General features: G+C 40.9%; 1 protein-coding gene across 6 annotated transcripts in view; it reads right to left on the bottom strand.

Moving 5' to 3' along the window:
• Window positions 1–5: 5 nt before the first annotated feature.
• Window positions 6–22,815, bottom strand: part of arhgap32b (Rho GTPase activating protein 32b) — a 33,945-nt gene continuing 11,135 nt past the window's right edge. For 4 of the 6 annotated variants that reach the window (XM_077591869.1, XM_077591867.1, XM_077591868.1 and 1 more), the window contains 20 exons: window positions 18,912–18,998; window positions 17,614–17,751; window positions 17,334–17,426; window positions 16,889–17,011; window positions 16,214–16,291; window positions 16,039–16,120; window positions 14,455–14,505; window positions 14,082–14,156; window positions 9,054–9,203; window positions 8,694–8,796; window positions 8,360–8,504; window positions 8,056–8,138; window positions 7,153–7,260; window positions 6,924–7,069; window positions 6,648–6,849; window positions 5,918–6,063; window positions 5,736–5,810; window positions 4,856–5,596; window positions 3,848–4,473; window positions 6–3,484 (listed from right to left, as the gene is read on the bottom strand). In XM_077591869.1, the coding sequence (XP_077447995.1) occupies window positions 1,334–3,484; window positions 3,848–4,473; window positions 4,856–5,596; window positions 5,736–5,810; window positions 5,918–6,063; window positions 6,648–6,849; window positions 6,924–7,069; window positions 7,153–7,260; window positions 8,056–8,138; window positions 8,360–8,504; window positions 8,694–8,796; window positions 9,054–9,203; window positions 14,082–14,156; window positions 14,455–14,505; window positions 16,039–16,120; window positions 16,214–16,291; window positions 16,889–17,011; window positions 17,334–17,426; window positions 17,614–17,751; window positions 18,912–18,998 (5,403 nt within the window). In that variant the 3' untranslated portion in view covers window positions 6–1,333. Of the gene's footprint in view, window positions 3,485–3,847; window positions 4,474–4,855; window positions 5,597–5,735; window positions 5,811–5,917; window positions 6,064–6,647; window positions 6,850–6,923; window positions 7,070–7,152; window positions 7,261–8,055; window positions 8,139–8,359; window positions 8,505–8,693; window positions 8,797–9,053; window positions 9,204–11,350; window positions 14,024–14,081; window positions 14,157–14,454; window positions 14,506–16,038; window positions 16,121–16,213; window positions 16,292–16,888; window positions 17,012–17,333; window positions 17,427–17,613; window positions 17,752–18,911; window positions 18,999–22,815 lie in introns of those variants that run through there. The other 2 variants (XM_077591871.1, XM_077591872.1) reach the window with 2 other exon arrangements.

A 22,815-nucleotide genomic window follows, 5' to 3' on the forward strand; every position in this document is an offset into this window, starting at 1 on the left:
ATAAGTGCTATTCTTGAACAATTTTATTGATTTTATACCTAACCTTTTAAGTATCCATTAGTTAGAGACAATAATTTCACATTAAAGTACAGGGTGTCTTACTTCTGCCTCATCTAAAAAGGAGGAGACTTTAGATAAGGCAGGAGGAGCAACAACTGCAAGCGATATACTGGCTAAGTTTACAGAATATAGAATACAATCCAATTTGTGTTTAATATGATTGAAATTCCATTCTTTAGTACCAAATGAGTGTTAAGTCTGAAATACACATTTCAATCATTTACTACATAAATTGTTTGCATAATATGGGCAAGATTTACATTAGCATTAAAATACATTTTTTTCTCAAAAAAAGATATTTTTTTCCCTATAAAGTAGGATCAACATGTTTGTTGTTCGAAACCAACAAAAAAAAATTCCAGATATTTATGACAAACAAGGTCTCACAAACGTGTGTATATGAAATGTGAACATGAATTCGAAGTAAATCTGTCTTTCAACTCTTGAACTGAAATGATCTTTTTCTTTTCTTTTTAATCTGGTAAAGCAAGAACTGTGCCTATCTGCCTGGTCCCCTTTCACTAGTACTGTGGTAGTAAAACGCTCCATTAGAATGAACTGAAAAGTATTTTTAGCAAAGTGAAATAAACTGGCACAGTCACAAAGAACGTAAAAGCTGATGACTAACTATTTGAACTGACAATAACCCGCAAACGATTGTTGTCAAACTTTATCGGCTTCTCAAAAGACAATCAAGTGTGTGTACACAGTGTACTACTGCCTACCTGTGTGCATATTGGAGGTAAATTTGATGCACTAGCACCAGTCCTCCCCTCCTAGCGTGTGCTGCAATACTTAGCAATAATGTCATGAACAGAAGTATACACAGAACTGTTCTGTAAGAGAGTGCATGCATTTCTAAAATGCAAACCTTATCCCCATTTTTGCTTTAACCCAATGGCCACAACTACAAAAATACAACATCCCCTTTTATTATCGATTCATATGTACTGTATATATCTAGATATAAATATATATATAGAACTGACATTGTATTGTACCATTTTAGAGATTTGTTATTCTTGTTTAAAGTACCTAATAACATTTTTTGATGAGTTCCCACTCAATCACAGCAAAAATGGGCTCTTGGAAAGAAAACTAACTTCAATGACATTCACCACTTTGTGTAAAATGTCTTACATTTTGTCGAAAATAAGGATGAGAAAAAATATTGGGGGTCCAACAGTCCACTGTCCTGCAGAGGCTGTTCAATCATAGCTCAGTCGTTTAGCTAAAAGGACATTTAGTAATTTTCCCCCCCGGTGCGACAATCTCATTCCGTACATATCTCCGTTTCTGGCCTCTGTAAACCCAGGTCAGTCTGGAGGAAGGCTCCCTGGCCCAATGCGGTGGAGTATGCTCTGTTGTGGGCAAATCCCGGGACCGGGTAGGGACTACAACCACTGCGTTTTTGAATCGAGCCCTGGGGCTGAGGTACTACTGGGTGGTAATCGTCCAAGTTGTCGTAGTGGGATTGCGCAGGCTTGCTGCCCTGTTTGTGATACGAGAACTCTCCGTCCGCTTCGTCTTTGATGTGGCTATAAAGATGCTGCTCACGCATACTTTGTGACCGTTCAGTTTTGCAGGGGGGGAGCTGTTCCTTGAAAGAGAAAGGCTGATCTTCTGGACCGTGGTAGGGATCGGTGGTTTTGCCTTTGCCGTGGTGGTTGGCATCGGGCCACTCGTAACGTGTCTGTAAGCTCCTCGTGTTCGGGTGAGACGCCTGCCAGGGTTTGGACCGGCCGCTGCTTTCGACAAGCTTTTCACCTGCGGTCTCCTGCTTGCTTTCGTGCTGGCCGCTCTCCTGCTGATGGGAAAGTCCGCCCGGAGTCACGGGAACGGAATGAGATGATTGGCATTTCTTGGAGCTGCTCTGCTTCGCCAGCCCATCCAATTTGTCTCCCGTTTGAACGTCTTGGACGTGTTTGTCAGGATCTATGCATACCAGGACGTTGGGGTCCGAGACCATGTGTCTGGGAAGATAGCGACCATCTTTGCCCTCAGTGGCACCCGGCAAAGTTTTACCCGGATCGGACTTGCTGCGCGAATGCAAGGTGTTGTAGGCGGCGATATCCACTGGCGCGAATGAGCCTACGTTGTCATATTGCGAGAGAATTGGACCTTTGACCTTCTGCCTGGCCCTGCTCTCTCGGCGGATAGACTGAATGCGTAGACATTCGGACTCTTCGGGGTCCCAGGAGAGGTAAGAGGGAACTTCCTTGGTGCAATGACCTGGTGGCATGTCCCTGCTCACAAAACTGTGCTCCTTTCCGACTGGGAGAACATTGCGAGTGAGGTAATGGTACCCTGTAGCCTTTCCGTTGGGTCTGCATACCGTGCTGCCCGAATCTCGACTTGAGGAGTGGACATGGTGGACACGGATCGTGCCGTAAGGATCGATATCGTGATAAGGAGACTCCAGAGGCACTGATCCAGAGTACGGGGTGTAGCGGTACTGGACTCGGCCGTTTTCAAAGTAAGGCTGCAGTTGCGTGACGTGGTAGTCGGCTTGGGAAGACTGTTGCGGGGGCGGGGCCTGCTGGTAGGGTTTGCACGGATACAGAGGTCGGTGGTAAAAGAACAGGTCGTCCGGAGGAACTTCCGTTCTCTGGATAGGTACTGTACGGATAGTGGTAGGAACGTGAAGAGAGTGCACTCTGCGAATGGTAGGATAGCCATGGGTTCTGTCGTGGCTATAATTCGGATGTCCCGGAGGCCCGTAAAAATTCCGGGCATTTCCCCTAGTCTTGATAGAATGGTGGTAGGACCTGGGGCCTATAGTACTGTATTTATTGTCTAGTCGGGCACTGTAAGGTATCTGCGGTTCAGACTTGGATGCATAAGGGAGGTATGAGGGGATGGTGTTTTGTCGGTACTGGTGCAGCATGGGTTGTGGACCCATTGAAACGGGTCTCTGGTGGTAATAGGCAGGTCCTGGAGGCTCAAGTAGGATTGCATCACCTTTAACGTGGTAAAGATGGGTGGAAGATTTATGAGGAGAAAGAGGATGGTGAGGCAGGCCATCCTCCAGGTGGCCGGCTGATGATTTCTCACCTAAGATCTGATACGCAGCTTCGCTCTGACTGAGTGCAGCTGTGGTCAGTTTGCTGTCCATAGTGCGGATTGGAGGGGGTGGGGGCGTGGAGCCACTGGGGTTGTTTTTAGCAAAATCTGGGCAGAAGTTATCCACAAGGTCGGAGGGGGTCGGCGCTAGGATTGAAGTGGCCTTTGACAGCGATTGAGTTTGGGCTTGTATTTGTGAGTGGGATTGGCGAGGTTTTGGGGCTTGGCATTGAATTTGTGGTGGATGTTGGGATTGCGATAGCACTGGCTGCTTTTTGGCTTTTGAAATCGCCGGAGTCTGCTGCTCCGATGATGAGGATTTTGGAACAGGAATTGCTTTTGCACCTTCTTTTGTCTTCACCTGAAAAAGGGACACCAAGGTTAACTTGTGTGTTGAACATGTAAACGCTGTGATGTGGAATCGGAAACAGAAAATGTTGGAAAAAAAAACACAAGAACTAAAGCAAACATAACTACTAAGGGGTTTGCAGAAATGCATCCTCCAGACTACTGCCCTCTGCTGACGCATTTCAGAGTCGCTAATCCATGTGTGCATCTATCGCTGTGTTACGACTAGTAAACAAATACTAACGTGCAAGAGTATAAACACAATTTTGTGTAGTTCTAAAATGAGTATAAAAGATTGTTGTTTGTGTAGGCAAGAGAAAAATAGGAAGGCGATATACATTAAAGACATCAGAAGGGAAAAAGCGAGGCCACTCACCTCAAGCGAATTTTGCCGTGAGCCTCTGGTGTCTTTGATGCTGCTAACGGGAAGGGCTACGCTGGCGCTCACTGGTTGGCTACTAGTGACCAAATCGTGTACAACAGAGGAATTGCTTTCCGGACTCCTGATAGGAGAATTGGAGGTGGCTGTACTTTTAGGGAGAGGGCTGACATTTTCATCAAGTGTATCGGAAGAAACTGAGTCCATTTCTGGGGGTTTTCCAAAAGGAGTTTTTACGGCCTTGGCGACGTCTGGTGGCCTGGTTTTTACGTTGGTCAATTCAAGCGCCTGCTGCTCCTTAGGAAGACTTGATAAAGTATGAACGCATAGGATGGGGGTGACAAAAGAGCTATTTTGTGACGCGGAACTTCCTGGTTTGTCCGCTTCCGCATATGAAGTCTGGAAAAGTGGTGAGACCTGGCTGTCAGGGGACGCTGGTGTCGTGAGTTCCCCGGACCAAGGCCGGGGCTTCGTGGACATTTGTTCTGGGGACTCAGCAAGAACCAAGGCCAACATGCGGTTTGCATCTTTTGGAGCAGGTAGACAAGGAGCTACAATGGTCGCTGGAGTGCTTAGGGGATGCGTGGCCATATCCTTTGCATTTGGAACTTCATTTTTTTCTCCTAGAAGAGAAACACAAGAACTATAAGACCAAACCAAATAAGAGAGAAAAAAACTGTCCAAGTAAATCGAACGTAACCGACAGGCCAAATCCGAATGAGTTTTCATTCCAATCCACCATAGTAGACTATTCTTTTCCCAATCCGATTAAATGTAAAATCCTGTCATTGCAGTAATTCGCAAAGTTGTTAGCCCGGGTTCTGTCTGAGCAAGCTTGTTTCTTGTCTTAAAGTAGCCGTAACGTTTAAGGGGAGGCTTCCAATACATGAGGATCGGGAACATTTTAAGACTTTAATGCAGTGGTTGGCATTACTTTATGAAATAATCGCGCATGTGCAAATCTCTTAGACAGAGAAACAATGTTGAAAGCACAAATCTCATTACCGTTTAGGTTCTGGCTTCCATTGGACAGCTGTTGAAAAGTGTCCTTTTGCTTTAATTCTTCACAGTCAGCACCGTCAAGGTTGGCCAGTTTGGAGTGCAGCTCCATTTGGAAAGCTTCAATCAGAGATTCTTTGTCTTCTTTGGGAGCAGGTAAAGTTTCTGAGGGTCGCGCTCCTTCGCTGCTAATCCCGTCGGGCGTCTCGACGGAAAACAGCTCCGAAGAGACGCGAGTCTTTACATTTCTAATTGGGGACACGGCTTGTGTGGGTTTATCCGAGTACGAATAGGAAGTGGTGAGTTTCTGGCTTTCTACTTTCTCTGTGGAACACAAGGAAGATGTCAAGTTGTCAGGGAAAGAGGACGAGATGAGGTCCGACCCGTTGGTCTTCCCCCAAAGTGTGCAAGGGCTCCTTTTCAACGTGGAACCTTCCGCCCCCACGTGCGGATCCACCAGAGGAAAGGACTCGGGGACGCTGCATTGGAAAGACATCGGATCAAAGTCCAAGGAGGCCACGCCCATATCTGGGGGGCTGAGGTCCACGTCTTCACCGGCCGAGCGGGGTGGCGAGATTAAAGCAGGGACGCAGATGGGCCCGTCATCGCCGTCGCTGTCCTCCGTGGCTTCCAGATTGTCGCAAGAGTTACAGCGCTGTCCGCCGTCCAACAACTCGGGATCGAATGAGGTCGAAAGCGCGTCGCTGCTCGACCGTGGCCGCCTCGGACGATACGCGTTCGATTCCCCTGAGGAAATAAGAGATGAGAGAAGTGGGAGGGCAATCGATGAGTCGTCAGTATGAACACGTCTTTAATTAAGAAGTGATGAGAACAATCTTTTTGCTGAAGACCATGGTTCGCGTGTAACATTCCGAAAAAGCTTTACCTTCAACATTATGCAGGGAACTCAGTGACTCTTCGCTTTTAGCAGATCTTAACGTCGCTGTATCTCCTCGGCCTCCTAAAACGTTTCGTTAAAATAGGAAGCGGATATCTGAAATGTTGCGTTTCGAGCGACAATAAAGCTAATGAGCAAAGTCCGTTTAAGAAAGGAACAAAAAGACACACCAGTGAGAGCCATGGCCTTTAGTTCGTTGGGCTCACTCGGGTTGCGTTGCAGCTTCCGCTTGGATAGGGAGGAAGACTTGCCCAGGTTGAAAAATGAACGCCAACTACCCACGGGAGACTTCTTCGATTTAACGGGCGGCTTCTTCCTGTGATTAAGAAATTCAAAAAAGGAAAATTAGGCACCATACACAATGTTTCAAAGACCTGTCAAAAACATGCAAGGGTGACTATACACAACAGGTATGTGGGCATGTGTGTGTGTGTGCACGCATCTATATACATATGCACACTTTTCAAACTTTTGCCACATTTCAGGCTTCAAACAAAGATGTAAAATGATTTTTTTGGTCACAATCAGAACAGAATTTATTGGATATTTTAAACTTTTTTTTAACAAATAAAAACCTGAAAGGTAGGGCATGATGATTACTAAGTGGGGAGTGGAATTGTTCAAATTTGAACTCACTGTATATATATTTAGTATATAAAATAGGAGTCAGAATCCAACATACCAAATATTGGCAGTGGGGCTAAGGTGAGCTTTGCATTGCAAATTTATATTGAATTTATTATTTTTACACACAAAATTTGAATTCATTCATCAATTCATCCTTCATCAAACAAATAAACGTGGAACTAGAAGAACTATTCTGCCACACCAATTTTCCATGTCTTTAAGGTTTAAAAAGACAATTGAAAAAAGAAAAATAAATGATGGACTTGGACAAACCTCTCAGTGGGAAACTCGATGACGGTGTGAAACTTGCCCTGCAGAGCGGCGGGACCTTCGCCGACCTCAATGTACTTGCTATCCTCCGTGACCGGAGAGTTGATCTGAGCCTGAGTTCTCGCCTGAGCCTCCTCCAAACTTAAAAGTTTAGTAGATGGTGATGAAATGAGCAAGGACTTTGGCCGCGACAATGTATTGTGACCTGCGAATTTGATTGGGAAAGTCATTACACTTTGCCAGTGGCGAGAAGTTGAGGCTTTTTCATCATTACAGTACCTGCTCCCTCGCGAATTAATAAGCTAAGCTTGGTGCTGAACAGCACATCCACGTGGTTGAGCATGAACTCAACCACAACCGACTGGATTCGGACTTCCATGAAGGCTGCGGTGCCACTGAAGCATGCCGATTCAATCTGTTTGGATCTGAGAAGAAAAGACACGGAATGCCAGTGACTTCACGACTCATCAAAAAAACCACAACAACATCGAGGCAGGGGAAATCTCACCTGAGCAGGTTGGGGGCCCAGACGATGGCCAAGTTTTTACTGTGCATGTTAGTGATGTAGCTGAATGCCGCCAGGCGGGAAAGATGTCTCATGAGAAACTCCAGAGTTCTAAAAAAGCAAAATATTTTTTTTATTGCAGTTGACGTTGTAACATGCTAATTCAATGAATGAACGAATGTTATCACTGATACTAGTAATCTGAAGGGGATCCCAACGGGTCTAGAACTACGAAATAATGCGCTCATGCTGCACAATATGTAATCTATTAATTTAGTCAACCAAGTGATGTTGAATGTGCTAATTTAACAGTCATATTTTCCATGTTGGGGCCTATACTTTAAACGCTGGATAAATATACACAACTTATGTATACCAGACAGATTTTTTTTCCCGTTTTTTCGAATTTGTCCTGTGCTAGCATAAATGATTAGCACATGAACTGATCTTATATACTATGCGTGTTTTATAGCTCTGACTGTGTTTAATATGAGCACCAGGATCAATAATGAAATGAACAAACAGTTAAAATGGGAAAAAAAACATTTAAGGAGTTCATTTATTCATCGTCATCCCTACCAGGTGGGCAAATAAAATGTTAAATACAAAATAAATATAGTCAGAATATCTAAAAATCTAATAATCTAAATTCAATTTTAGGCAGTGTCACACCAGCCATAATTACAAATATTTGGCGTCTTAGTGAGTAGGCAGTAATTTAATACTAAAAGGAAAAATAAGTATGGCAAAAATTGTTGTTCTGGTGCAGAATTGGAATTGGCCAACCCCACACAGCTGGCTGGCAGAATTGTATCAATGCAACACTAGGGTCAATTTAGGCACTTCAAAATATTACACTCTGTTATTTGAATATACGTACTATAATCTATTCCCCACTATTCTGACCTGTAATGTGGAGGAGGAAGTTGCTGAATGACATCATGAATTTTAAGGAGTCTTTCTTCATCTGTTGCTGCCGATACAGCGTCCTGCAGAATGAACACATGGACACATGATTGGACCAGTGAGATTTGTCATTATAGAGCAGAAATTGCGCACGACAAAAAGGCAAATATTTCACTCCTAAAACTTTTATACCAACGTTTAATGTTGGTGGTGTATGTTGTGTTGTCAGCGTTTCTTGAATTCCTACAGGTCAGCAATACACAATCTATACTTCCCCAAATGAATTGATTGAAATACAACTCACAGAAAATTTCTCATAGAGTTGGTACGTAAGCAAGGGGTTGGGGAGTTCTCTGAAGTAGAGCTTGCACAGCGAGCCCACACAGTGGATGTCCTGGATGTAAACATCTTTGGTCAGATCGGGAATTTGCTCAGAGTCAAACTCGTGCCTAATGAGGGACAGCGACAACAGACAAAGAGGGAAGGTGGGGGTGGGGCGATGTTTTCAATTCAGGGTTTTCACATGGCAGTAAAAGAAATATGCATTCAGCTGCAAATTTGTCAGGTAGCTTTCCAACTTGTTTCCACGTGGCGCTAATTTCAATTCATTAGGCAACTGCCCTAAAATGGACTCCTACCGCAATTTTTGAATGTTGGAAGCGATTCCCGAGAGACGGTAGATCCCATCCACCACACCGTGCTTCTCAATGAACTCGGTGCAGCTCTTGAGGACCTGAGGAACTGCAAACAGAAAAGCAGAATAGCATCCCCCACTAACACATTCCGTAAATATTTCATTTTTGCTTAACATCGTGAATCCGAGTTTTGTAAATATTAGAGATGAGGTATTAAAAGAATCCCAGGCCTTTCTACAGGTCAAACATTCAGAGAATGACACTTGCTGCTCAGACAGATTCCACACATAGCAAGACTGAGGGCTTGGGGGTATGTGAAGGAAAGCAGCAATACCAATGATATTATTGTGATTTTTTACTTACCATCATGTCCAGAGTTGAGGAGGTGTTCCCCCAAGTCACAGCCAAACACCCTCTCCCGGAGGATGCCTCTCTGTTTCAGTTTCTGCTTGGTGGGCCTGGACTTCATGAAGGAGCGCAAGAAGGTAATCAGCTTGCCATGCTTCTTAGACACTATGGTCAGAAAGAATGCAGGAAGGACATCCTATATAAGCGCCACTTGCATTTTTGCATGACAAAAAAAGTCAGATTTGACAAAACTCACAAAAAATCACATACATTTTCCCCCCCAGACCCCATTTTTCTCTTCCTTTGAACATTGCTACATTCAAAACCCATAAATGAATGGTTCCACTGGTTTAGAGCCATGATTGGATGATGTATATTAACCTAAACTTTTATCGTCATTTTACCTGACTATCGCGATAGCTGCAATTTCCTAAAATCAGGCCAATTTTGTTCAATATTTTATTAGGTCTATTGTTGATTGTTCAACACATGGTTACTAAAATTGGCAAGACTGTAACGAAACAGTCGGTAGAGGAAACGTTTACTAAAAACAGTGGGCACATTGCATTTAGTTATCAATAAAGACTGGCGTAATGACATAAGAAAAGCCAAATAGCAAGCCTTTCTCTCCAGGGACTCCGTCTGCTTCACGTCAGTATAAATGACAGCCTGTTGGGTAGTGGTTTCACTCTTCATCACCCGGCTGTTTAAAAGACAATTCATTGGAGGATAGAAATGATTTGATTTAGCTCGTGTCTCTTCTACATTTATAGCTCCCACCACCAGGGATTGAGAGATCATAAAAAGCTTTAACGAACAAGCTATAGTGACCAATATAACCAAAGAAACTGTTGCCTGCTACTACAACCAATCAACAACAGTTTTGTTCCTCGACAAATCAGATGTGAGGATACTGCCCCCCTAAAGTAATCTGATATTCATTTTTAAACACAGTCATTTGGTTTCTAATCAGATGGTATTTTTCCCACATAGCTGTAAATCGTGGATGTGTGGCCTCCCGGTGTGGGACGAGGGGATCTAGATGATGATAGCTGGGGAAATTTAAGCCTGCAGCCCCGCCCTGGCATTTGAACATAAAACTGATCCTATCCAGACAGGATAGAGAGCAACAGAGCTGCAGCTTTAAGAACCACTGGCAAGTTTAAGTTGCAGCATTATGTGACAATTTTTTCCCCCAACTGAGGCTTGGGTATGATGAGTGGGGGTTGGGAAAATGTAGACAAGAAGCCAAGCGTGACAGCAGAAAACAATTATCCACGTCATGGCAAATGTTCATTCTTTTCCCTACTTCAACCCAAAAGCCACAGCCCTGTCAATGTAATCAGAGGGACTTTTTAAAAGGGAAGCATTTGGGCAGGAAAATTCCAACTTCACAACAGCGATGTTTCAGAGCAGACATAATTGTGCAAAAAAAAGAGCTTGAGCCTGAATTATATGATGTAGCTATCCATCGGAATGCCACCCTAAATACAAACATCAACAATCAGTGAGCTATGCCTATTCACTACCCAAAATCCCTCAACAGTTCTATGCACCCAATTAGATGCTCGAGCGGGTACTATTAACAATTTTCACAGTACGGTTTCATCTAACAAATATTTGACTTGAATTTTACAATTTTTCTATTTAAATGTAATTTTAGTGAAGTCAATGCACATGATTGACTTTCACGGGCCACGCAAAATGACGTGGTGGCCCGGATCTGGCCCGCAAGCCACATATTTGACAAAAGTATCTAATACATGTACTAGTACTAACCAATGTCTCTATAGACGACATATTCAGAGGTTACAAAATGCCTCGATAAACATTCACAAATTTCATAGAACATTGGTGTCCTTTCATAATTTTTAAAGTGTATTGGATTAAGACTTTCACATGTAAAATGCGTCTCTATTACAGGTTTTGAAACCACTTCTGGAACCAATTAATTTCCTAAGTAGAGGCACCAAGGAATTAATTAATCATTCATATAACAGGCACGTTAATCGACCAATTTATCTCTATGGCAGGTGAAAGATTGGTAGCAAAACTGGTGAACCAATGACATGGTAATTAAATATATGGTTTCAGTTATTTTGTATTAAGTCATTCAAAACTAAGAAGATTACACAAGGCTTTATAGCAGGAAGAAATCACTGGTAACTGCAAATAATTCTAAAAATTCCCAATACTTAAAAGTTCAAAGTGCTTTCTCCTTTCACCAAAAAAACCTTGTATTATCAGGGAATACAATTTGTACAATTTGTGGCTAAATAGTACATGGTAAAGCACACAACAGAATATCTTACCTTCCTTCCTTTCACTGTACAGTATTGGACTCGCCCCCGGCACATATGCCAACTAAAGTCCCACTAAAATCCGCTCGTCTTTTTCTTCCAGGGCCATAAAACCGTACAAAAGTGAACCACTCTAAATATCAACACTGAAGAAAAAAAAGCGTATAGGTAATAGACGGAAACAAGATTTAATCTCAAGTGAGAAAAAGCAACGCAGACTACTTTTGCTCTTTCAGCCCCCTCTTTGGCATTGCTTCACATACGCACTCGTGCTGCCTTCAGGCGCTGAAAAAATGTGTGGAACATTTCACACATCAACACTGGAATGACTTGATGACTTTCTAAGTTCCCACGCTTTTAATTAAAATGAACAACTACGGAGGAAATCTAATTCAAACTGCATGTAGGAATGTTTGGGATTTCCCCCCTGCCATAACAGCCATAAATTCACCTTGTGGGTGGTATCAGTGAAACCCCACGCACTGTTACTTACACATGAATCACCCATATATATAGATACATTCCACTGCAGTCTTAAAGTCCCAGTTAGGAATTTACCTGGCACGTGATTGCAATCTGATGCATGTGCCAGTGATGAAATTAAACTGCACTAATCAAATCACAAACTTTATCTTGTGCAAGAAACTGAAAAAACCCTGGCATTGTCGGTGTTTGTGAGAAAAGAAAAACAACTTGAGAGGCTTTCGATGGTCACTGAGAAAAAAACATACTACAAATCCCAGCCAAAAGCGAAAAAAAGTGCGACTAATAGTAGGGAAAATACGGTAGTTTGGATGTCTCTTGGTTACAACCACTGTTTGCTGTTTACAAAAGAGGTCGATACGTTGGCTCATTCGTATTCAAAATAGCAAAGCACTAAGATCATATGGTGAACTTGCGTAAGAGTTTTCTTGTGAGGGACTATAAAGCGGAGGGTTGGCGCTGACCTTTGATACAAGTGTTCACTGTGTCGCTAAGAGGAGAATTGGGACAAGAAGCCTTCTGCCACGCTGCCTAACAGCACATTACTTTATGAGCCGTGAGCAAGGCAGTGTTAAAACAATATACTATTCCAACAAAATGTCTTCGAAAAGAATTTTCTGCACCTAACAGAGACGTCGTCATTGAGGCTACCCATGCGGAAAGACAAATTGCCCAAGGGACCTCCGAGAATTTTACAGTCCAGAACTGGAGCGGCAGGAAATGAGCCAAGATACTTGGAAACGACAGGAACGCAAACAGATTCTCAATCTCCTACACATTCTCCCTCCAATCACTTCCTCTCTCTTTCACATGAGCAGCTGTTTGAGATCATCAAGTATATGCTTAAACAGCTGTCCAAATCACAGGTCGCAAGAAATGACAAAAGGGCCTGTAATGAGGGGCTAGAGTCCCAGCTGGCTCAGGAACTGCTAGGTAGGTTTTCCAAATGTCTATATTCACTTGAACTTGTTAAATTCCCCCACAAGCTTCGCTATAATCATTTTCATTAAGACACACCCCTTTAAACATGGTAAACAATTCAGTTTTATCATTTCAAGGCAGTTTCGCATTTGTTCAGAAAGTGCAGATTAGCTTTAAGAGAGTACTATTATATCTTTTTTTTCTCCAACGCGTTTCCTTCCCAACAGGAATGTGCTGTTTTAGTCGCCATGGAGAGTGAGACACCGATTCATACTGTTGCAGGACAAAGCTTACCACTCAATGGATGGGTTTAAAGCACACCCCCACCCCCCGGTTGTGAAAGGATTAAATAAATCAAAGCCAGGCAGGACCCAGAACTACAACGCCCCTCCCGTGGTCTTTCACTTTAGGCAAAAGAGACACGCAAAAACGCGGCTAGACCTCTTCCAGACAACTCTGTGAAATGCATTTTAGGCACTCATGCATTTTCTATACATGCTGTATTGGATTGTTATAAAACAACCAGATGGAGTGACATGCTTATCTTAACTATGCACGAAATATTAAATAGGTTGAGAAGCTCACAAAGGGAAGGATGCATCTTTAAATAAATTAATTTGTCTACCAGTAAATGAAACAAAACTACTGAAAAGGTTACGGTGGAACTTGTAAAATTATAACATTCCACAGTTTAGAGTTTAACTCATGAAACCGTAAGAGCTTAAATTTCATTGCATATCGTATAAAATGAGAGACTTAACTACAGTGCGTCTGTCTTTATCGCTTTGCAAATCAGCCATTTGGTACAAACAATTCTGTCCAGGATTCTCAGTGTAATATGAAACCGGCAATGAAAAAAAAAAAGAGGGAAGGCTCGAATACTTCCTCTACAGCTCAACACCCTTGTTGGCAATCATAAAAAGAGGATTATTTTCAACATGACCATAAATTCCGAAAAATACGTTTTTTTTGGGGTCTGACATGTCAAGATATAGAATAAATGTTATTTAAACAACCTGTAAAGTCAAATTAACTTGAATAAATTGTTGGATTGAATGAAAGTAAAGATTGCTGTTACCAACCCTAACAAATTTGAATGTGTTTTTCCCCCTATTTTACACATGTATAATAGTCGGGCAAGGTAAAATGGCAATTAAACCTTTACTGTAAATACGTTTTATAATAAGAACTGTTTGAACAGATGAATTCAAGCTACATAGTAGGTAGCCACCTGATTTTTGCCCCTCAACTTGCATACAAACAAGCAAGTAGCACAAAACAAACATTAATATGGTTTGGATTTAGTTCATCCCCAGCACACCAAAAGGGCTACTTCTACCTGAACTTAGGCCGTGGTGGTTAAGCGGGTCGGCCACCCATGCATTGTCCTGTATTACACTCTCCATCTCCAAATCTGCATGCATCAGGATGGACAGATCGACCAACAGAAAGTTGAATGGATGGATGGATGGATGTAGACATGAGAGAAGCAACAGAGGGAGAGAAGCACTAAGTTAGAAAAAAAATAGCAATTCTTAACTCAAGTCTAACATTACCACAATGTAACTACGCTTAGGGTGAAATTACCACAGTGCAACGACATATTGTATCATTTCAAGACTGTAGCAAAATTACATTTGACTGTGTACTACGTGCGCTAGTGAGGGAGGGGTGCATGGAGCGGGCGGAAGTATTTGTATACCAACACGCACATGGGGGGAAGAGACTCCATGAGGCAGGCGGCGGGCCAGAGCACGGCGACGCTGAGGCAGAGTCAGAGACAAATGCAACACATCAAGACACATGCGAGCACTAACAGATGCATTCAGTTCAACCGTGTGGCGATGAGAAGTCAGTATCAAAGACACATCAAAGAGGTGACAATATAGGCAAAACATGTTGTGAGAGTGCGAGACAGGCCATCAACTCGAGCCTCACTTGGTCTGTCCATTTTGATGCTGATTCGAGTTTTTGATAGCGGCAGAATTGAGAACATTTAACATCAAAGACTGCTTGCTTATCTGTACAAACAAAAACTAACAGTGAGGAATTAAAAATAACTATTTTCAGTGAGATTAAAATATACCTTAGTATAAAAAAGCAAAATGTTGGAATTAAAGTGTGAATTATGCATGCAAGAGAAGCTGAACAAGCATTGTCTCGCAAAGCTGGAAAGTGTGCAGGCAAATGGATTAAAATATCATCCAGTGAGTGCTAGAAGCGCTACAGCCAATTCCAATTTCATGAAATGCATTTCCACTCCATCTGACTGCTCAGACACTCTGTTCCAAAGGGACCAGAAAATCCAGACACTGTTGTTTTTTTTTTCTTTTCCCAGGTATACACATTATCTTGACATCAGTGTCTTTCTGATTTTGAGCACCTGGCTGTGGTTGTCTCATTCCAAAGCCAACCATATTCTTATCAAATCAATCAAAGTCATGATTAATGAAGACATTTTTTATGTTGAAATCACAACCCGAGTTCCCACGCGCTCACACGAAACAGATTATTGTTACTAAGATGAGTGGCATTTAAGTATGCCAAGTAAGGCTGGCACAATACGTAGACTAATGCGGTCTAACGGAAACCAAACTGATTATGAAATGAATAGACAACAATTTTGATAGTAAACATTATTGGCCTAAATATGGGCCATATTCTCTTTTCTTTCCAGCTATTATAAAGCAAATATTTACAATGATTATTTCATGAAGATTTTTTAAAAATGAAAAAACTATGAAAATCATTTATGTATTTTAAATAGTTTTTAACTTTTTGAAATGAAAATACAAATATTCTCTTTATATTAGTTTAAACAATTTGAATTTAGATTAATAGATTTTTAAAACAAAATCTGAAAGTTTCTGCAATTTTATTTAAAATATAATTTGTGATTAAATATAAAAAGTCTATATATATATATATATATATATATATATATATATATATATATATAATGTTTTCTACTAAAAATGCATCCCAGTTATTTCACAAAAAAAGTAAATATTCTCCCTCAAAAATTATTTAGATTATATTTTAGTGAAAAACATGAAGTCAATGATTTATTAGACATAACCTATTTTCAAAAATGAGGTGGTGGTCCGGAACTGGCCCTTGACACCTTTGCTGCATGTAATAGGACACGGACACACACACACACACACACAAATGTGTGCACACGCTCTCTTGTTCCCCAACTGAATTACTCCCTGAAAAAAACCAGCCCCACCTCAAGCGTATTCAACTTCCTTTCAACACAACACTTCCTGGGCAATATAAAGAAGGAGGAGTACCTGGCTTCGGCACAGAGTTGGTCATAGACTGTGGCACTTTGTCATTTATAAGCTCCACACACTCACTGGGAAAGTAGCCAACCTGAAAGGAGTGTTAATGGCAACAAAACAAAATGAATCAGTGTACAATATTATAATGATAGTGACAGATATAATGATGTAAATGCCACCACACCTGAAAGCCATGCTTCCCCCTCCACCACGTGGTGTCTTCTTTGGGAGGCATGTCAATCACTGACACAATGTCACCAACCTGTAGAAAAAACAGATAATAGATTATCATCCCTTTGCCACATTATTCATTTTAAAAAGATTGTATTCTATTATTCCACTTAAAATGGAAGAGACAAACAGTTTCTAGTGTTTTTCTCCCCTCTCTTGAGCACTGTAAAGTTGAATGGAATGCATTCAAATGCAAATGTGCTACAATCTGCTGTAAAACATGAAAAATTAGAGAGACCAGTGTTGTTGGTTCGTCACTAAAAGTGCCAACGTGTAAACAGCGAGTCGCTTAAATAATAATGTGCATAAATGAGAAGAAATGTTACAAATTTATGCACGCGGTTTGCTTTTGTTCAGCGGATTTAGTGAAGATTTTCAAATGCCTGGATGTTAGATGGTGATCTTTTCTTGATTTTGTAATGTTACACTCGTATGTTCATTTCTCCCAAGGATCATTAGCATTTGTTTCATAATAAACCGTACTGAAGTTGATGTATGAGTGGGTTATAAATGCCGCATGTGTGGTAAGGTATAATGTTAGGTGCGAAATAGCGAGCAAAACCTCATCCATCCTAGTGTAGATGTAGCCCGAGCGGGAAATGGAGAGAGGGTTGTGTGCTAGGGTCACCTCGAATGACAGCTCATCTGAAGCCTGCGCAATGTAGCGCTTGATGACATGAGCAGCTGCAATTGCTGGCACGTTGATGGATGACTCTTCGTGTACCAAAAGATGATTTCCCTTGTTGTCAACCTGGTAAACAAACACGACGGTGGTTTCTAATGAGTCATTTTAATGCTGATGCAAAAGCTAAAAAAAAATGAGAAGGCAAAAAAAGAGCTACTTTCAAATGGAAAAAAAAAAACTCAGTAAATGAGCAGTGGGAAGGCATTCAACATGTCAATCAACATTCTATTACAGACTGAGCTGCTGAGTCAGCCAACCCCCACATAATTATGCAGCGTTAAAATGTCAGGCAAAATTTTTGGGAAGCATCTGCAAGAGTTTATGAATATTCAACTTTCATTTTCACGAAGGCCACACAGTTTCTGCTACAAAAAAGGTATATTCTTACCTCCATCCAGGTGAGGGCAGGCCCACAGTTGATCTTGTTGTCAGCGATGGCCGAAAGCCGTGAGAGGTAACCCGACAACAACTGGGAAACAGACTGGCATAACAGAAAACACAAGCGATTGTGAGATGCAGGACAACAAGTACAGCTACCCTACTTCCTAGTTTTTGAAGAATGTTGCAGATTGTCTTGCAGACATCCTCAGAAGTCATTTTTTTACAGTCCACTTGCAGGCCTAAACACACAGAGTAACATAAATTTGCACCCGGCACATCAAACTCACCTCCGGTGGATCTGTCAAACTGTCCAATCTCGGCAGCTCAGGGAGCCGAGAGAAACGGCGATCATATATGCACAAGTGCAAGTGCTTGTCCAAGACACGAAAATCTTCATAGCTACGTTTCACAATCCAGCTTCGACCCTTTATCGGGGGAAAAAAATAGTGAGTCAAAGCAACCATTTTTCTATTAAAAACCGAAGAAAAAAAACCCAAGGCTGAATAAAAAAAATTGACCATAATAGCTGTTGAATTTTAGTATATATTTGATCCAGATGACAAATAAATGTCCAACCTTCATGTTTACAGCTGGTTTGGAGTAACCTTCTCTGCATGCTTTTAGAAAATGTAGTACGTAGCTGGAATGAAGTTAGTGTTTTATATCTTTTATATTAGGACAAGCCCATTCCAGTATTATAAAACTAGCTTCTGAGGTAGCAGCACCATAAGTCTGTCATTCATTTAGCATTCTGAACGTTGGGTAAAATACTGTCCAAGAAAGCCATTCTTTTTTAATCTAAAATGAAACTCGGATGACTCAACCAAATGAGAGAAACATGTGGTGGAAAATCAAGTCTTTTGCTTTGAATTGGCCAAAAAAGTTCCGTGTGTACTAGGGCCAATGTCTGTGGACTGGGACGGACGACACTGGAGCACACTACGCAACCCATTCAGGTTTACTGTCCCACTTTCGAACTGGGACGACAGTCCCCCTTCCATGTCTGGCTAAAGTGAAATGAACTATTCTCACGGAGCTGGATCACTTTTTCTGTTCAAATTCGAAACTCAACTAGTTGAGAATCTTCATGTTTTTGTATAGTCACTTGCTAGAGAAGAACCAACATTTTTCCAGTGGCTCTACTAAGTAGATAGAGATTTCCAACTACACATACTTATGTGCCGTTGCCAAGGATGTGGAAAAGGAATAACTGCTGCGGATAGAAAGTTGGAAAAACAAAATCTAAAATATCATGAGGAGATTAGGGCGAAGCTACAGTAGTCTTCAACTGTAGTCGCTCGGTTTGTTTGGATATGTGCTGTCCCTTATTAAATAAATTAAACTCAAACGTGCCATTTTAAACTAAAACTACACTTAAAATGCGCAATCATGTTCTGGCTTTATGCCTGTGGTGCTTTTCGTATGTTGGAACAGTAATTTGCATATTAAAGGGTTTTGAAAAATGAAAATTTGGTAAGTAGAAGCATTCATATGTAGAGGTACCACTCCATAAAGTCATTTTGTTCATACATATTAATGGTTGCGTTAGTGTTTCTTCATGGTGATTGGAGAAATCAAGTCTCACCTGACAATAAATATGAACCAAGTATACAAGCTCCTTGGACTCATGGCTGTTCCGGGTCACTTCACTCTGTTCATCACCAAGAGACAACTGGAGGAGAACAGATTATTTTTTGTAAGTGTTAGTCATTATTTAACATTCATTATTACACGGCACTGTTGAAGTAATGAAACGCAAGACTTTTCTGAAACGGTCAAACCAGGTGAGTTTGGGCAAGAATCAACAATCAATTTTTGGAAAATACTGTAAAACCAATATATACCAAAAAATAGCCTTTCTGCTTTTGTTGACTTGCTTTAACAAAATTGATGTGAAATTAATAAAATACCACTTTTAAGTAAGAGTGACCCTCATTTTGAAACTACTTGATATCTGAGAATAATCAAAAGGAAACAACTCTTCCCAAATCCTTTTTATTACCATCATAAAAAAATGGCAGTGCTGGTGTATTATCAATAAAATCTTTTTGAGGGAGGAACAAACTTTAATGTGTCAAGATCAGTGACAGTGGGACTTTCAGGGAAATGACATAAGAGTCATGGAGTTGGGTAAAAAGTGAGTGTGACACAAATTTGGTAAATCGGCAGGACTTATCAGTAGTTTAATCGATTCAAACATTGGTCAGGAGTATAATACAAGAGGAATGCTTTGTATGCAGGACCACAAATGAGTCATCTCCGCTTGATTTTTTTTCATTTATCATTTACACCAGATACACCACTGTTTCAATGACCATGTTGTTTAAAAAAATCTATAGAACATCATAGCTAACTCTACATGCCATCAGAAACTCACTTCTGTGGTTTTATGGCGCCATGAAGCAAAATCTGGAGAAATGCGTATGGCATCGGCATTTTATATTGTTAGTAGTCACCGATGTCAACATTTCAGTGCTGGATACGAATACTTAAAACTAAAACTACTACTTAAAACTATCAATCAACCTCTTGTCCGCAGATTAAATAATTGCGTACATCAATATTTGTTTACCTTTGCAGTTATTTTCATAGATGAGAACATTTATTGAGTCGAGATTGAGCTAATTTGCTAACTGACTTCAAAGATCAATAGAATGTCACAATAAAAAATAAAATAAAAAAACGAAGAAAAACCCTAGAAAATGAAATGAGATTTCAACAAGGGAATAGAAAAAAATGCAAGCAGGTTGTCTCACAACTGCACCCTAAACAGCACACACTATTAAAGGTTACTCTAAAGATACACAGCCATTTCCAGTGGTGCAGGAAACCATAAACACAAGACCGCTCCAAAGAGCAATTTGATCCCCAATGGAAATAACATTATGAGCTAACAAGTGCTCCTTTTTCACCCAGTAGTTGGTCCACATTAGAATCACAATGCGATCAAATAGCACTCCGACAACAAGATCCATTTTCGTGACTCCATCTTCCGCCAGAAATTCCTACTTATTCAAAAAGTATCAAAATCCCTATGTGCCTAAATCTGTATGCTCATCAACAAACACACTACTACATACACACCAATAACAATAAAAAGAACAACAATGCTTTAGTACTCATAGCAATGTCAAATTTGGGTTAACTTGTTTTTGGCATCTTAGTTGCCACCCCACTTTCCTTCCCTTCATACAGTGGCGCTTCACGCCAACACTTCCCCCCTCCTTCATTGCCCGACACCTGTCTCCAGTGTCCTTTTCTCATCCCTTCACAGACCCTAGTTTCACCCTTCAGAAGCACAATTCCTAAACGTTAGCGCTTCCGATTGTTTCACAAACAGTACTCTCTCTGCATTGCATTTAGAGAAGGAAAGAATAATACTTGCAGATTTAAACGGAGTGAGTTGATATAGAAATGGTCCACTTCATGACTCAGGCAGCCATCCTTCCATTGTGATGGCCAAACCCGAATTCTTCTTTCATTTGCTTTCAGGATTTCTTTTGCTGCGCTCTTAACAACCAACAACAAAATCTGGCCATCCCGATAAATCAGCAAGAGAAAAGAAAACAAAAAACAACAACTTTCACAGGCTTTCTTTCCTGCAGATTCTACCACGTGTGTTTGGTATCGCACATGCTATTCTCTCCGTACTTCCTTTCAGACTGGGGGGGCTGACATGCGAGTTCACCCCTCCCCCCGCTGCTCTCATTTTTCCCTCCCTGGTTTGTACATTCCACGGACAAAGAGCGAGGATGGATGGAGCAAGTACACGCAAGGAGAAAGTGGACAAATGGGGGTGAAACTTAAGAAAAAAGGGGCTGGGTGCACTTTTCTCTTTTTTTGCTTCACATAAAAACTCCTCTCCCTTTAACGACCTTCTTGCAGGGCGCTCAGCAACGGCGTATACCGTGCAAGTCTAAAAACCCAAAATCTACTGCAGGCTTAAATGTAATTATACCTGACACTGATGTCGAAAGCAAAATCTCATGCAGCAATGACCTACTCATTTCACCAACTAAAAGAGACAGTCCACTTTATCTCACAAAGATCAACTGTGCTTTCAAGCTGAAATCAAATGTCAAAAAAATACTGTAGATTCTATCAGCAGCTATAACTTATTATGCCATCCACATAGATATTTAATTACAAATTACAAAGGGCTGGAGCTTGGGAGTTGGGTGAAATATATGCAAATAGTCACAGACACTGAGGAGGATATATGAGACCGAAGAGGTCACTAGGCAGCCACCTGAAACCTGCAAAAGTGGTTATTTGCTGACTTTGGTGTGTGTAATACAAGTTTGCTGCGTTCATTTCACCACAAAAGGAGGGAATTCCTTTTTTTAATTAAAAAAGGGGGTGAAATGTTTAACCCATTGCTGATTAAAATGTAAAATAATTAGATTTAAGTGGCTGTAGGGAAAGCAAAAGATTCTTGAGCAGAAAAATAATTCACTAGTGATGCACTTAGAATTAAACACTGCAACAATTCTGTGATGCCCAAAGGATGAAAGAGGAAAAGAGATATCAAAAACATGATTTGACTTTTGACAAATCCCAGGAAAGTGGAGCAATCGTTCCACTTGGGCTTGAGAAAGCTTTTAGCATTCAATTATTCATCACTATAGTAAAATCCCACATTTCCAATTTGAAATAAGTAGACTGCCCCCTTGAGCCATTCATGAATACTACCAAGAACCTCCCGTATGTTGATGGCTGTGGTATTTGCAAAACTGGTTGTAATGTATCCGTTGTTTTTTTTTTTTAAAGCAATATCTGGAATTCATTTACATGTCTGGTCAGTGATGTTTCTAAAGTAGTTTGGCAACTTTGAAGATTTAAGGAAATTGTAAGCAAGCACAAAAGTTAACATCCTTGCAGTCTTTTTTTTTGCGTGCTGAACAAAAAGTAAACATGATAAAGAATATGACTAATAATAAGGACCAAAAATACTGAGGAATGTCTCAACTAAATCAATTTTAATATCTAACCAATGTTTACCAGAATACTTAGCCTTGTAAAAGAAAAGTGTGCGCGTAAACATTTACAAAGAATGACTAATAATAAAAATATAATCTTCAAGAGAAATCAATCCCTTTAAAAAAAGCCAGGTTTCACTTAACCCACCCACTTCCAATTGAGAGAGCAAATTCAAAAGAATACGCAATAAAGGGGAAGGGTGAATCGACTGAATGTTTGAGGCACGTGCAAAAAAAAAAAAACGGAGGGACGGATCAATGAGTGCAATCCAACTGATCTTTTGTTACATCAAACCAGGGCAGTGCGGGTCTAACCAGTTACATCATCCACAGCAAGAAAAATCCACACATGCCTTGTGTGAGAACACGTGACAGGGGTTTACCATCTTATTTGCAGTCAATAGTGCTCCATTTTTTTGTGTGGACGGACAGACCCAACAATCATGAGTGAAAAATAATCGGAGTCTGTCTGACCTTTGGGTTAAACTCACGTTTGTAATTGTCAAGGCC

The sequence above is a fragment of the Stigmatopora argus genome, chromosome 22 (assembly GCF_051989625.1).
Source record: "Stigmatopora argus isolate UIUO_Sarg chromosome 22, RoL_Sarg_1.0, whole genome shotgun sequence".
NCBI lineage: Eukaryota > Metazoa > Chordata > Actinopteri > Syngnathiformes > Syngnathidae > Stigmatopora > Stigmatopora argus.